Genomic DNA, 14825 nt, shown 5'->3' with positions numbered 1-14825 from the left:
TGATTTTGCAATCTCTCGTGTATGGGAGTAACAAATTCCTCCTTGCTTTGAATACCCGGGTCTTTCATAGACAAAACCAGAAATTTCTTTGAAATTTTTATCTAGTCTTTCCTAGATCAAATGTATCCCATTTCTGTAGCTTCCACAGACTCTTAATGGCATTTCTACCAATGTCAACAAGTGCATGTCTCGAATGCTCTCAAACACATAAAGCTGTATGCTGTTGCATAAATACTACAGGTTCGGGTGCTTAGTCCTTAGGGCTTGCAATAAACAGTGAGGGGAAATGAGTAAATAGCTATAATCACAATGATTCTTGAAGTGCGATTACTGAAAAGGGCTATTTGTTATTTTACCTTGATATTGTAAAATCTCACATGATAAATAATTTATCATGTTCTTTTTGCAAATTTTTTCTTTAGTAAATTACATAAAGAAATGTCACCGCTTCCATTATTACTATAAATCCTTTTGAATGTAATAACTTAATCACAAAACTTTGTTAATCTAATGTGATGTATGAAATATGATGTCATTATGTAACGATATAAATGCATGTCCATATATGCAAGTGTCTTGCATCCTGAGGTTCTTCGAGTCCAGTTCATTCCCTCAGAAGCCATGAGAAGTTTGCTGTCTGTTGTCAGAATGCCTTGCTAGAAGAGAGCTGCCCATTGCCGCATTTTACTGAACTAAGAGTTCAAGAGGGTGCAGAATTATCGGCAACTCAGACAAAGAAGAAGTTTGGCGAGAAATCAAGAACGAGTCACCAGAAAGGAAGAGGACAAAAGATTCATGTAATGGACTGGGCTGAGTTAGAGTATTGTAAAGATTGCGACTCATTGTAAGTACTTAGATATGTAATAATTCTGAATGATTCACATCTAGTGTGACGACATAAATAATTACGACAAAATTGTGTAAGCTGATATTTTGAGAGTAAGAAAAGTACTGTATGAGATAGTGTAAGTTAATAATGAGTTAAGCTCACTCAAGGTGTGCTTTATATTCAAATTGTATAAGTATGACCAGTAAGATGTTCTAAACCGCATTTAGACTTTAAGAGTAGAAGTGTAGGAGAACAAAACCTAATTTAGAGACATCTTTAAGTAAATATGAATTGTGATTCAATTGTGTCAATATGCTAATGTGGATTGAGCTGTATAATAAGAATTCTTGATTTAATTAAATGGTTTGTGAACAACACATTAAACTGATTTTGTCAATGCACTATCCCTAAAATATTCGAACCTACATATTAATAATTAATATGTAGTAATTAAGATCAAGCCACGACTGAATTAAAGTAAAGATTAACTTTAGCAGGGAATAATAACAACATCTGCTTTGTCTTCAGTTTAGAATCTTATAGCTTCACACCCAATACATTGTCTAATTGGCACAATCAAAAAGCAAATAAATTTGTAGGACTATAGAATGTGAGCAAAAATAAAATAGCAGAATATAGCAAAATGGTGGTAGCAGACAATTAAGGCATTCAACACTTTACGACATTTAAGGCCTATAAGAAAATAAGATTAAGACGAAGCAAGATTATTACAATAGCTCTTTTAAAGATGCAACTTCCTCATGACTTATAATGCAATTTTATTTAATGCTAAATATTATCAGAAATCATTTTAAGTGGAGTGAACACCATAAGAATCAAATTTTTTATGAACATAGCTAATAAGTGAATAAGTTAGATGAGCATGCTTATTACCACTATTTAATACACAGGATGGTCATTAAGTCATGCACCAGATTTAAATTTAATAACTAAAGTTATATACTTACTTAAAAGGAAACATTTGAGCCACAAAAGAAAACAGTACTACTGGTATACTATGATTCTATAATTTCTAGTATATGAGAGTAACAAATACAAATAATGGAACTATTTAGTAAAAATTATATGAAAGTTAAAGTTGTAATTTTTTATATAATAATTTCATTCACGTAAATCTGACATTTTCTTTTTGTATTTATATTTTTATTCATTTCTCAAGTTATAGATCCTTTCTTCTTTGAAGAATCAACAGTTAATGGAAAAAGTTATCTTTCCATGTTGCAGAATTTCTTCCTTCCAAATTGCAGGGATTAAATTTTTCAAACAATGGCATCTTCCAGCAAGATGGAGCACCACATTAAATAATGACTAAAATTAACGCACGTGAACCACAGTAGTAGGTTTTTTTATTACCTAAATATTTTGTCCTAGGTATCTTAGGACATAATCAATACAGTAGAACAATACTAGGAATGACACAAAGGATAGGGTGCGCACGTACAATGGAATTCAAATTTGCATGCAGTGGTGCGTTGTGGCCTGAACTTAAATTAGATTAAATTGAATTAAATTAAAATTAATGCCTTCCTGAACAAATGGCTCAGCAGAGGAGGAGCAATTGCTTGGTCACTGTGTTTGCCTGATTTATTATTGTTTATTTATTTTATTTTTTTGTGGGGACATGCCAAAACACTTATCTACTCAACAAAATCATTCTTTGGATGAACTCACTGAATAACAAATGCAACTAAAGCAATACCAGTACATCAGATATGTAATGTATTCACAGAGTTCGAGAATGAGCTTGAAAGATGTATCAACAACGATGTCACCCATGTTGAAGTATGATAATTAAAAACTGTATTAAGAATAAAACTTCAAAGCAGGAACTTGCATATAATTTTTTTTTACTAAATAGTTCCATTATTTGTGTATCTTTAGTTATTGATATTTAAAACTTTTGCAGGACTTTATGACCACTCGTATAAATCAGTATGTCTAGAATTTATGCTGCACTTGAGAACTTGGACCCTACTATGTAAGTAATATTAGAATTCACTTCTCAATTTTGGCAATGGATTAACGGATTACTTCAGAGTTATGTTTAGATGCAATGCTGTTTTAATATATTGCTTTGCATGTGTTAAATGCTGGTGTTATTTGTATAATTTTGTTTTATATATATATATATAACAAAATTATACAAATAACACCAGCATTTAACACATATATTACAGAAATGTTAGGATAAAAAAGTTTTCTCATATGTTATGTTTACAAATTTTTACTATAATTACAGTGATAGTAATTTTAATTCAATGATTAAAAAAATTATTTATATCCTCCTATCCTTCTCATCCGTCCTAGGATGGGTTGAGTCCCCCTCCTAACGAGGGGTTACCAGTGTATTAATGCAGCCAGTTAACCACTCCTTTGCTGTATCCCCTAAGGGCGATATTCATGATTGTAATCTGTGTGTGTGTGTTCACGAGGCCGGTTTACCTGCTTGCAGGATAAAAAATCCCAGATAAACTGAGGGGAAAAAAACCCTGCTATCCATACACAAGACCAGCCAACTTGGCGATGGCTGAGGAAATTCTTGAGCTCCTCACATCATCGACAGGAATCGAACCTAAGACACTCCTTCCCCAGGTTGCAAAGTGAATAGCCACTAGGCTAACTGCGCGGACTTTATATACTAGTGCTTATTTAATATGTTCGCTAGCACTTAATACGAATCAGCAAATGAAACAATGAAAAGCTTTTACCTGTTTTCTAAAATATTCTTCTTCTCGAGCTGCTTCCATCCTTCCAAAACTTCCACCAGCATCTCTAGATTAAATTATGATAATATACATATTATAATGAAATATTTACTGGATCTAGACAAATTAACAGAATGTCAATAGTACTTATTCACTTTAGTTATACAAGGTGTCTAGTGACTTCATGTCAATACTTCAAGACCTTATTCTAAGGTTATCTCAGTCAGAAATGTGCCATATAAACATGGGGATTCTCAACAATTGCAGTGATAGTGATGTTTGATAATGTAGCTTGATTTGACCAAATCAAGTTATATTATTAAACACCCCAAGTTGTTTTAGTCATAATACCAACCAATTACTAGACACCTTGTATAGGCGCTACAAGAGACTAATCATAATATCAACCTAGGCAAGCAAAACACTAGCTATCATATAAACCAATCTTTAAATGGCATTCGTAACTAAAAACTGAAAAATAATGCTAGAAATCACTTTATACTATTTTACTGTAAGCCCATAAATGGAAATTCTGGTGCTGTTCAGTTCATGAGTAATTCACTAATGAACAAAATGTAGAGATGCATGCAAGTGGATCCACAAAACTGACAGTAGCATTTGCTGGACATGACTTAAACAAGTCTTCATAAAGACTTCCAAGATGATCGATCATGCATGAAACATGAATAGAAAGCAGAAGTTCTTGAAACCTGACGCTTGGATTGCATAGTGCTATTTGAATGCTCTCCTCCACACTCAGAAATAAGTCACTTTCTTGCACCTGTTAGCGAACACATACACTAAGTATTTCTCAACAGCAGAGAATACATTGCATTACATTACATAACACTTTTGTAAAGCAGATAACTGCAAACCATTTGGATGTACAGATATACATTTCTAACAGATGTACCTTTAATGGAAAATGTAAAGGATATATTCAGAGTTACTTTCATTACTATAACGCAGTATGTTTGATTGCACTGGCTTGCCACATTTCAAATGCTCAAACTAACTACTAAATGGCCAACATGGACATTTCCATGTAGTAGTAACCTTAGTTATATATGGAGTTCAAAGAGTCATTGAGCAGGCCAACAGTAACGATTACTCACACAATATCTGTTGTCATAAATTCTCCTTATAATCATTCACAAGTTCACACCTATGATCACTTCTAGATCACTTAGGGAATTGAACAACATAGATCCGAATATAAATTAAATTATACTTTAATAAATATTTCCGATATTTCGGCAACGTCACGTTGCCATTTTCAAAAGGAACTTACAAAAAGGCACATGCACGCAGGCACTACAACACAGTAACTGAGAATGAAGATATAAAGCTATCGTTCTCCTAGAAGTCCTGATGGTGCCCTCTAGCGGGCTAAGTAGGTGTTCTTGGCTGTTGGGCTGAAGGTCTGCTGATGTATGACTACCAGATTTGGGGCAGTCGCATACAACCAAATTTGTTGAGGTTTGGAGAGTTTCTTAGGGCTGAGGCTGATTCCATAAATAGTCTTTCGAATTTGTATTTGCTACGGTGTATTACTGTAGCTTTCTTCCACCGTATTTTGTGGCATGTATCCAGAGCATGGTCTGCAAGACCAGAATGGCAGTACTTGTAAAACCGGATGTAGTCCTTGTGTTCAGAAATTCTGATATTCGCTGTCCTGCCTGTTTGCCCAACGTATGACAGTTTACAACTGCAAAGGACTTGGTATATACCAGGTAGGTCTAGGGGAAGTGGTTGGTCTTTGGTGAAGTGGATAAGGGATGCCAATTTTCTGTAAGGCCTGTGACAGCAGGTGAGGTCATGATTTTTAAAATTTTCGTAATTTTTTCCGAGGTGCCTTGGATGTAGGGAATGGTGATGGATTTAGAGTAATCTTTGTTGTGGAGAGGGGGGGGGGGGCTGTGGTTTGTAGGTTTTAATATTTTTTGGATTTTTTTTTTTTGGGGGGGGGTAGCTATTGGCTGAGAAAGTGTTGAGGATGTGATTTAGTTCAGTTTGAAAAAATACGAGGCCGACAGATGAAAAAATTCGAAAAATTAAAAAAGAATTCTACTGTCAATCCATAACTAGCTACCAACACCGTAATCAACCTTTCTTCAGTCACCCTGAAGCATTCAACACACTTGCACGTAGACACAGCTTCGCCATTGCTCCCAGAAAAATACCTAGTGAGGATATTATGATCCAGATCGAAAGGGGAATCTGCCACCTTCCACATCAAATCGCCAACAGTGTGAAACTGGATGTAGCTTGTGTCCTTTCCAAAGCAAGACCACCAAAAACCAACATATCCAACAAGGAATTTAAAGCTCTACAAGAATTGAGAAATAATAAAGAATTAGTTATCACCAAAGCAGATAAGGGAAATGCAACTCTAGTACTTAACCAAAAGGACTACAAAGGTAAGCTTAATGCTCGTCTATTAGATCGGGCTACTTACCTCCCTATCCAATACAATCCCACCAACTCACAAATCAGAAAACTTCACAGGCTCCTTAAGAAAGTCACTTCTTGGCCTGTAGAAGTTACCAACAGATTAAAGCTGTTTAACTCTATACCCCCCCCCTCCCCGTATTTACGGACTCCCAAAAATACATAAAGAAAATGTGCTATTACGTCCCATAGTGGATGGTATTGATTCCCCCACATACAAATTAGCTAAACATTTGGCCAAAGAGCTCACACACTATACTGGCAACACACCATCACACACAAAAAACTCAGCCCACTTCAAAGCCAGCATAGAAAACCTTACACTCCAACATACTGACATAATGGTCAGCTTTGACGTCTCCTCCTTATTCACAAATGTCCCACTCAAAGAAACTTTAGAGCTAATCCAAGCTAAAAAATATTCTCCCGATATCTCAGCCCTATTTCAGTTCACAATGAACTCAGGCTATTTCGTTTGGCAGGGAAAATTCTACAAACAAATAGAGAGGACAGTCATGGGTTCACCACTCTCCCCACCCTTGGCCAATTTCTTTATGGAGACCTTTGAAGAAAAAGCCTTAGCCTCTGCCCCACAAAAACCAAACATATGGCTTCGCTACGTTGATGATGTGTTTGCTATTTGGCCACATGGCTCTGAAACACTCCTCTCCTTCCTTACACACTTAAACAACCAACACTCCAGAATCAAGTTGACCCTGGAAAAAGAGGAAAACAACAGCCTTCCTTTCCTAGACACACTAGTCACCTGCCAGCCTGATGGAACCTTGGTTTTCTCAGTTTATAGAAAACCCACCCATACAGGCAGATACATTCACCAACAATTCCCCCCCCTCCCCCTCACAACAATATGGAGTGGTAAAAACACTATACAACAGGGCTAAACTAATCTGTTCTAACGACATGGCCCTAAACACTGAACTAAATCACATCCTCAACACTTTCTCAGTCAATGGCTACCCCCCCCACAACAAACCACAGCCCCCCCCCCCCACAACAAAGATTACTCTAAATCCATCGCCATTCCCTACATCCAAGGCACCTCGGAAAAAATTACCAAAATTTTAAAAAAACATGACACCACCTCCTGTCACAGGCCTTACAGAAAATTGGCATCCCTTATCCGCTCCACCAAAGACCAACCACTTCCCCTAGACCTACCTGGTGTATACCAGGTCCCTTGCAATTGTAAACTGTCGTACTTTGACCAAACAGGCAGGACAGCGAATATCGGAATTTCTGAACACAAGGACTACATCCAGTTTCACAAGTACAGCCATTCTGGTCTTGCAGACCATGCTCTGGATACACGCCACAGAATACGGTGGAAGAAAGCTACAGTAATACACCGTAGCAAATACAAATTCGAAAGACTATTTATGGAATCAGCCTCAGCCCTAAGAAACTTTCCAAACCTCAACAAATGTGGTTGTATGCGACTGCCCCAAATTTGGGAGGCATACATCAGCAGACTTTCAGCCCAACGGCCAAGAACACCTACTTAGCCTGCTAGAGGGTACCATCAGGACTTCTAGGAGAACGATCGCTTCATATCTTCATTCTCAGTTACTGTGTTGTAGTGCCTGCGTGCACGCGCCTTTTTGTAAGTTCCTTTTGAAAATGGCAACGTGGCGTTGCCGAAATATCGGAAATATTTATTAAAGTATAATTTAATTTATATTTGGATCTACGTTGTTCAATTCCCTAAGTGATCTAGAAATGCATAACCAACGTATAAGACTGTCTACAAGAATATGATCACTTCTGCCATCCCACACCATTCATTCACACTTCCAAAGCAAAAAATTTCTCACATTTTTTTTTTTTTTTTTTTGCTAACCACACTGTCCTACTTGAGAGGTGATCCCTCATTCTCTACCATTCTTGTTACATACTGAAAATTTTTTTCAGCATATAATCTATAAAACTTCTTTAGTAACTTAAATGATTCTATCATATCCCCATTTGCTGCTATCAGCTAAACTTTTTAACTACAAACCTTCAGTGAATCACCATAAAGAGCATGCCATAGACTAGTCACAATTTGCACAAGTGGGAGCCAGTAAAATTTTAAGTGGGGATGCTGCACATACCCCCCCCCCCCAATCAGTAATGAATTTATTAATAAATAAATTTACATATTAAAAATATTTCATCCTCACTGCAAACAAACAAACACCAATAATAAAAGTTTCGTATCAATAGCAATGACAAGTTCAAACAAATATCATTGTTAGATCGTAGTGCATTTTTTTCATGTAACGATAATTGAAAAAATATTCTTTTCATATTTTCAACAGCGACACTCGTTATAATTCAGCCTTGTATCTATAATAAATAAATAATTATATGTTATTTCAACAAAATAAAATAAGATTTACAAAAAATAGTTCACCACGCACATGCACCAATAATAAACGTTTCATATCTCACAGAAATAAAGTGCGTAAGCATACTAAAAATACACTGCTGCGTGAGCAATTACAGTTGGGAATGACGTAACATGCAATGACAATGGCAAACGAATATCGGCGTTAGATCGCAGTGAATTTGTTTTGTAATCTAAAGCATTAATTGAACAATTCCAACTTTAACTATTCAATCAATGTCAAAACATAAGCTGTAACCTTTAACATGTTGTACTGCATTTATATAATGTTGTAAGAATTGTTATTATTTATAAACACAAACAAAATTTCATTTTTTCATTTATTTAAATTAATGGGATATTAAATCCCACATTGTTTTAAAACCGAATAAGAAACTCAAAGATTGGAATCGGAGAGTTTCATGCTGAATATAGTAAACTATAAAGTATCGGCGACCACTAATGTGAGCTAATGCAAGTGACCCTAGTACGTAGTACAATACTGGAGAATCCGCAGCAAAGTCAGTAAAGTTCTGATCGCTATTCTTAGGTATTTTCCATAATGTAAAAACACATTTCCTAGGAAATGTATGCTGTTATTACATTATGGTGGGAGGTCACTACCCAGACTGGTTTCAGCCTTTTTTTGAGGCTTCATCAATCTTTGAGTTTCTTATTCGGTTTTAAAACAATGTGGGATTTAATATCCCCTTAATTTAAATAATGTTTATATCGCCGAAATGAAGCTTATTAGCTCTTTATATTTAAGTTTCATTTTTTTCCTTGGAGGTGCTGCAGTGTCGCAGTGCTTATGTATGGGCCGTCACTGATTTGCACTTGCCTCAAGATTTCTACCACTTTCTCATTCTCGAAAAACTAAAACAATGAAATCAGTGCACAACAGTTCAGATGTAATGTAACAATATCAAAGCCTTAAAAAAAAAAGGGTTAACACCTTCCTCTCTCTCTCCGTGTGTGTGTGTGTTTTCAACATCCTGCTAATCAAATGGGAGATTTTGGCCAATTTTGCAATATGTGCTCTAGAGTAAAGATGTCAAGCTGTTATATCTTGGTTTCATCCTTTATCCATGTGAAATCATTTTCAAAGCATGTGCTCTAAACTTCAACTCCCTACCTACAACCACTCCCAAATCCTTAGTTTCAATTTTTTGCATTCCAGTTCTAGCAGTTTAATACACAGGTTATAATCTTTTCATCCAAAAGGGCGTAACCTTAAAGTTTGCCACATTAAACTGGTAACCATTATCTTTGCCTATATTCCTAGTCTATTTACATCTTGCAAGATTTCCTTATCATCTTTATTAAACTATTGCTCTGCCCAGTTTTGCATTATCAGCAAATAACTGGATTCTGAGATGGACCTGTGTTTTTGGTCTTTGACCTGCAGGTCACAGAGATGTCAACTTTCTCTATCCTGAGCCAATCTCCTCCATTTTTCTCCTACTAACTAATATAGGATCCTAGCTTCTGCTGGTATACTAGGTTGTGTGTGTCTGAGATACCAGTCTGTTATTCTTGAAGTCCATCTATGGTCTTTCAATATAGCAGGTTGCATGCTATATGACCTGCCCAACTTTTTTGTTGTTGTTATGGATAACTTCGATCACATCTTTAAATCCAGATTTTTCCTTAATTCAGTGTATCTTATATGATCTTTTTTGTTTATATTATAGAATCTTTCTATTGCCCTTTGGGTTGTTATTAGGCTCGTTCTTCCTTTTTTGCTGTGTCCCATGTTTCATTGACGGAGGTTATTGCTGATATGAATAATACTAATAAAAAAGATTTGATCTTACTTGGATATCCTTTTTTTTTTTTTTTTTTTGGCTTGTGACAGTGTCTTTTATCTGGTTAAAATCCTTCAGTCTTTTTATATTTAACAATTATTTCATCTGACATATCAATGGTGTCCATTTTGATTGACTGTCCTAAATAAATGCAATTCTCCACTCTGTTTATGACTTTATTTGACAATTTGATTTGCTGGTCATGAGAGTAAACATTTCTCAACCACCTTGTCTTGTCAGGGTGTATTTTTAGTCCTGTCATTGTGCAGTGCAAATCTATATAACTTAATATTTTATCTAATTTTTTAGAGATACTTGTGCCAAAGGTAAAATTGAATAACATGTGAACATAAGGATAAGGACGTTATGTTGGAGGTTTAATGGATTTTTTACAACACTCAAAAAGAATTAAATTAGAATTTAATACTTCCTATATTTCGTCCTAGTCACTAGGACATCTACGGGGATTACAAAAACAATTAATGTAACATGCACACAAAAACTTACAATACTAAGCCCACTTACAATACTAAAATACTTACAATACAAAAAAAACTTACAATACTAAGTAACATGCACACAAAAACTTACAAATGTAAGTTTTTGTGTGCATGTTACATTAATTGTTTTTGTAATCCCCGTAGATGTCCTAGTGACTAGGACGATATATAGGAAGTATTAAATTCTAATTTAATTCTTTTTGAGTGTTGTAAAAAATCCATTAAACATCCAACATAATGTCCTCACAGCACTTAAGCCTCTACACAAGGATAAGGACGAATAACTGTAAGTGGAGGTTTCTGTGGTTTAGAAGTTCATAAGGCATATTCCAGTAATTGGACCACATTTTTTTTTTTTTTATTAAGCTAAAAGCACAATAAAGAAATAAAACCCGACAAGTTTTGTAAGTCGTTTGACTTACATCTTCAGGGTTAAAGGTAACTGAAAGTTAAAACAACAAAAAAGAGAAATTAATAGTTCATACTATACAGTTGACTGTTTATAAAATTAAAAAATCAGAATGCAGATTCAAAGCAGTGCTAAGTTTAAACAATGCTGGATGATGCCACGTTCTGTTGTTCATGATCATAATGTCCGAGGTCTGACTGAGGTATATTTTTTTTTTTTTTTATCAAAGCTGACCAAACTTGGTGTAGAATTAAGTTTTGGTTTTATATTATTGTGTTAGAATTCTAAGCATGTTTGTAGCTTCTTTAAATTTCCTTATGTAAGAGTTTTTTCTATATAAGACATATTTGTTTTCTGCCAGAGTACATTGTGGCCAGTGGAAGAGGTATGGAAAGCTAGACCAGATTTGTGTTCTCTTCTGTTTTGCACATCCTTTTGGTGTTTGTTCATGCGTATTTCCCCAGATCTTCCTGTCTGTCTGTCCTACATAGCAGATGCCGCATGAACAATAAATTTTATAAACACCTGTAATTTTTTTAAAGGATGATGTGGAGGTTTCGGCAGATATAGAAATCTTGAAATTTCTATATGTTCGTGCAAGCTCCTGATAAGATAAGTATTATTTTCAGTTATCGTTGATAAAATTACTTAATATTGCATAGTTTTGTTTGCCTTGCGTATTTTAGTGCGTCTATTTGTGTGTTTTTGGTGTGTTATAATTTATTATTTGATAAAACACGTTGCAATAATTATGGCACCTGTACGAAGGAAAATGGCCGGCAGTAATGATGGTTCGCCGTCTTTATCAAAGAACGGTAGTATAAAAGAAATTAGTCAGTGTACTACCTGTGAAATGTACACTTTGCGGAGTGCGGTTGGAGTGTGGATAGATGATAATAAAGGATTGAATGTGTGTAGAAAATGTAGGGAGAATGAGGAATTGAAGTGTATTTCGGATCGTGAGTGTGATATTTTTGTCAAACTTCAGAATGAAGAAAATAGCGATATGACAAGAAACGGCAGGGTTGTACATGAGAATTATGAGAGTGTGAATGTAGAAAGTGTGAATGATAGTATTAATGGTTTCTCAGAGAATAAAAAAGATGAGATAGATGCATTGAGTGAGATCGCGTTGTTGAATGGTGCGATAGAAAGGGCAAAACAGCAGCTAGAATGCATGAACAAAAGTCGACTGAATGAACCAACCAATAATAAAAGGTATGACAGGAAAAATAGGCGTATGAATGTGAACATGAACAAAATGAAGGATAGAGTGCTGTATGGAGACTCGTTAGTACGAGGTGTGTTAGTAGAGGATTTGACAAAATCGTACCAACCTGGTGCGACCATAAAGGATGTAACTGAATCTATTAGAGAGCAAAAGGAAAGGGTGAAAGAAGTGATTGTTGTGGCAGGTAAGAATGATTTGAAAGGAGATAAATTGGAAATGATAGAAGACCTGAATGAATTGTTTGAGGTAGCAAAAGAAAAGAGTGAGAGAGTTAGAATGATTAGTCTTTTGCCACGGTATGACAGTGAAATGTTTAAAAGCAGGGCCATAATTGCGAATGACTTTATGCGTGGGTTATGTGTGATGAGTGGTGTGGAATTTGTGGACGTGTGGAGTAAGTTTGATGGGCGAAAGGATCTATATAAAATGGATGGCTTGCATTTGAATGGTTATGGTGTAAGAAGACTTGAGAAAGTGTTGCTGAATGTAGTGGATGTGCAAATTCAGGGAAACTAAATTTGTTAAGGGGGGGGGAGTAGATATACAGTCCTTAGGGAAGCAGTTGAATGTAAGAATGAATATAATATGCTAGAGCAAATAAGGACAACAAACCAGAGTGGGATAATTAATATAAGGCATCAAGGTAGGGTTGGGGCTAATGGGGGTCTTAAATTCATGTACACTAATACTAGGAGTATTAGGAACAAGAAGGAAGAGTTTTTGGCCATGGTTGGCACTTCCAGACCACAGGTTATTGGTATTAGTGAAACATGGCTGACTGTAGATGATATAGCTAGTGGGATTGAATGTGATGGGTATAGTGTGTTCAGGAATGACAGAGAGAATAAAATGAGGGGAGGGGTATTGTTGATGATAGCTGATGAGCTACAGCCAAGGAGAATAGAAGTTGAATTGCAGGATAGAGAAAATAGCACATTTGAGGCCATTTAGTGTGAGATTGTGGCTAGCAGAACTAAATATATAATTGGGTGCTGCTATAGACCAGGTGATGGAAAAGATGGTGGTGACAATATGCACAAGCAAATAGAAGAAATGAGTGGAAGGAGGGTGATTATTATGGGAGATTTCAACTATGGTCGCATTGACTGGAGTGACGATAGGACACACGAGAGGAAGGAATTGGATTTTATGCGGTTATTAAGGGATAACTATCTGCGACAGCATGTAATGGAAAATACTAGGGGTCAGAGAGTGCTTGACCTAGTAATTACATCTAAGGATTTGGCTGTAACAAATATGACCATATTGCCACCAATCGGTGAGAGTGATCATAGGGTCTTGACTTGGGAGGTGGCTAAAGGTGTAGAATTTTCAATTAAGACTGGGTACATGTGGAATTATCGGGCTGGAAAGTATGACAAGCTTAGGAGTTTGATTGGCTCAGTGCCATGGCATGTACAACTGCAAGGACTAGAAGTTGATAGTGCATGGGAGGTAGTTAAGAAGTGCTTGCATGAAGCAATGGCTGACTGTATACCTAGAGTCCGAATAATAAATCAAGTAGGGGTTAAATGGATGAATAACACCATTAAGCTTGAGCTGCAAAAAAAGAAACAACTATGGAGGGAATTTAAGGAGAAAGGTGTCCGGCAGGCACATGAACGGTATAAAGCGCAGGCCAGAAGGGTGACGAGTGTGGTAAGAAAAGCAAAAAAGGATTACGAAAGAACATTGGCAATGCAGGCTAAAGAGAATCCTAAACAGTTTTTTAGATATGTAGCAAGTAACAAGGAAAAATGTACATGGCAGAATGATTTTAAAGAATGCCGATGGTAGGGAGGTAACTGAATCAGTTGAGATAGCTGAGTTACTGAGTGAGCACTTTGCAAGAATATATCATCCAGGTGGTGAGATTGCGGAAACGAATAAACCAGTAGATTATACGGGAATTGTGGTGAATGAAGTGGAGGTGAGTAGTCTATTGCATAACCTCAATGTCAATACATCTGTGGGATTGGATGGTATACCAGCTCGTGTAGTACGAGAAGCAGCTAAAGAATTGTCAGTACCCTTGACCATTTTGTTTAATTTGAGTCTCGGGTCTCGGTTAGTCCCGAGCAGGTGGAAGGAGGGGAAAATAGTTCCACTGCATAAAGGTGGTTCCAAGACTGCTGTTGTAAATTACCGACCGATTAGCATATCAGGAATCATTGTCAAGGTCTTAGAGAAATTAGTCAAGAAAAGAATACAGGATTGGATAGATGAAAATGGGATATTGTATGGGGGACAACATGGTTTTGTGAAGGGTAGATCATGCCTCAGTAACTTGCTCGTGTTTTATAACACAGTGACGGCTGAACTGGATAGGGGTAATGGGTTTACAGTGATACTACTGGAAATTGCCAAGGCCTTTGACAGGATACCACATTGAACCCTAATCAGTAAACTGGAGCAGATGGGGAGAGATATAGGGTTGGTAAGATGGATTGGAGGGTGGTTGAAGGAGAGATACCAGAGAGTGGTT

The 14825-nt window shown here is 36.3% G+C and overlaps 1 protein-coding gene across 1 annotated transcript in view; it reads right to left on the bottom strand.

Annotated features, from left to right (window-relative positions):
- LOC150106872 (ATPase inhibitor mai-1, mitochondrial-like) overlaps positions 1 to 14825 on the bottom strand; it is a 92532-nt gene that overhangs the window by 11750 nt on the left and 65957 nt on the right. The window contains exon 4 of the mRNA XM_090392785.1: positions 3559 to 3622. Within this exon, the coding sequence (XP_090248911.1) occupies positions 3559 to 3622 (64 nt within the window). The remainder of the gene's footprint in view (positions 1 to 3558; positions 3623 to 14825) is intronic.

This window comes from Typopeltis vanoorti, chromosome 5 (genome assembly GCF_054136105.1).
Source record: "Typopeltis vanoorti isolate ZY-2024b chromosome 5, IOZ_Tvanoo_1.0, whole genome shotgun sequence".
NCBI lineage: Eukaryota > Metazoa > Arthropoda > Arachnida > Uropygi > Thelyphonidae > Typopeltis > Typopeltis vanoorti.
The sequence above is the reverse complement of the archived record's forward strand: the minus strand, read 5'-3'. Positions and strand labels throughout refer to the sequence as shown.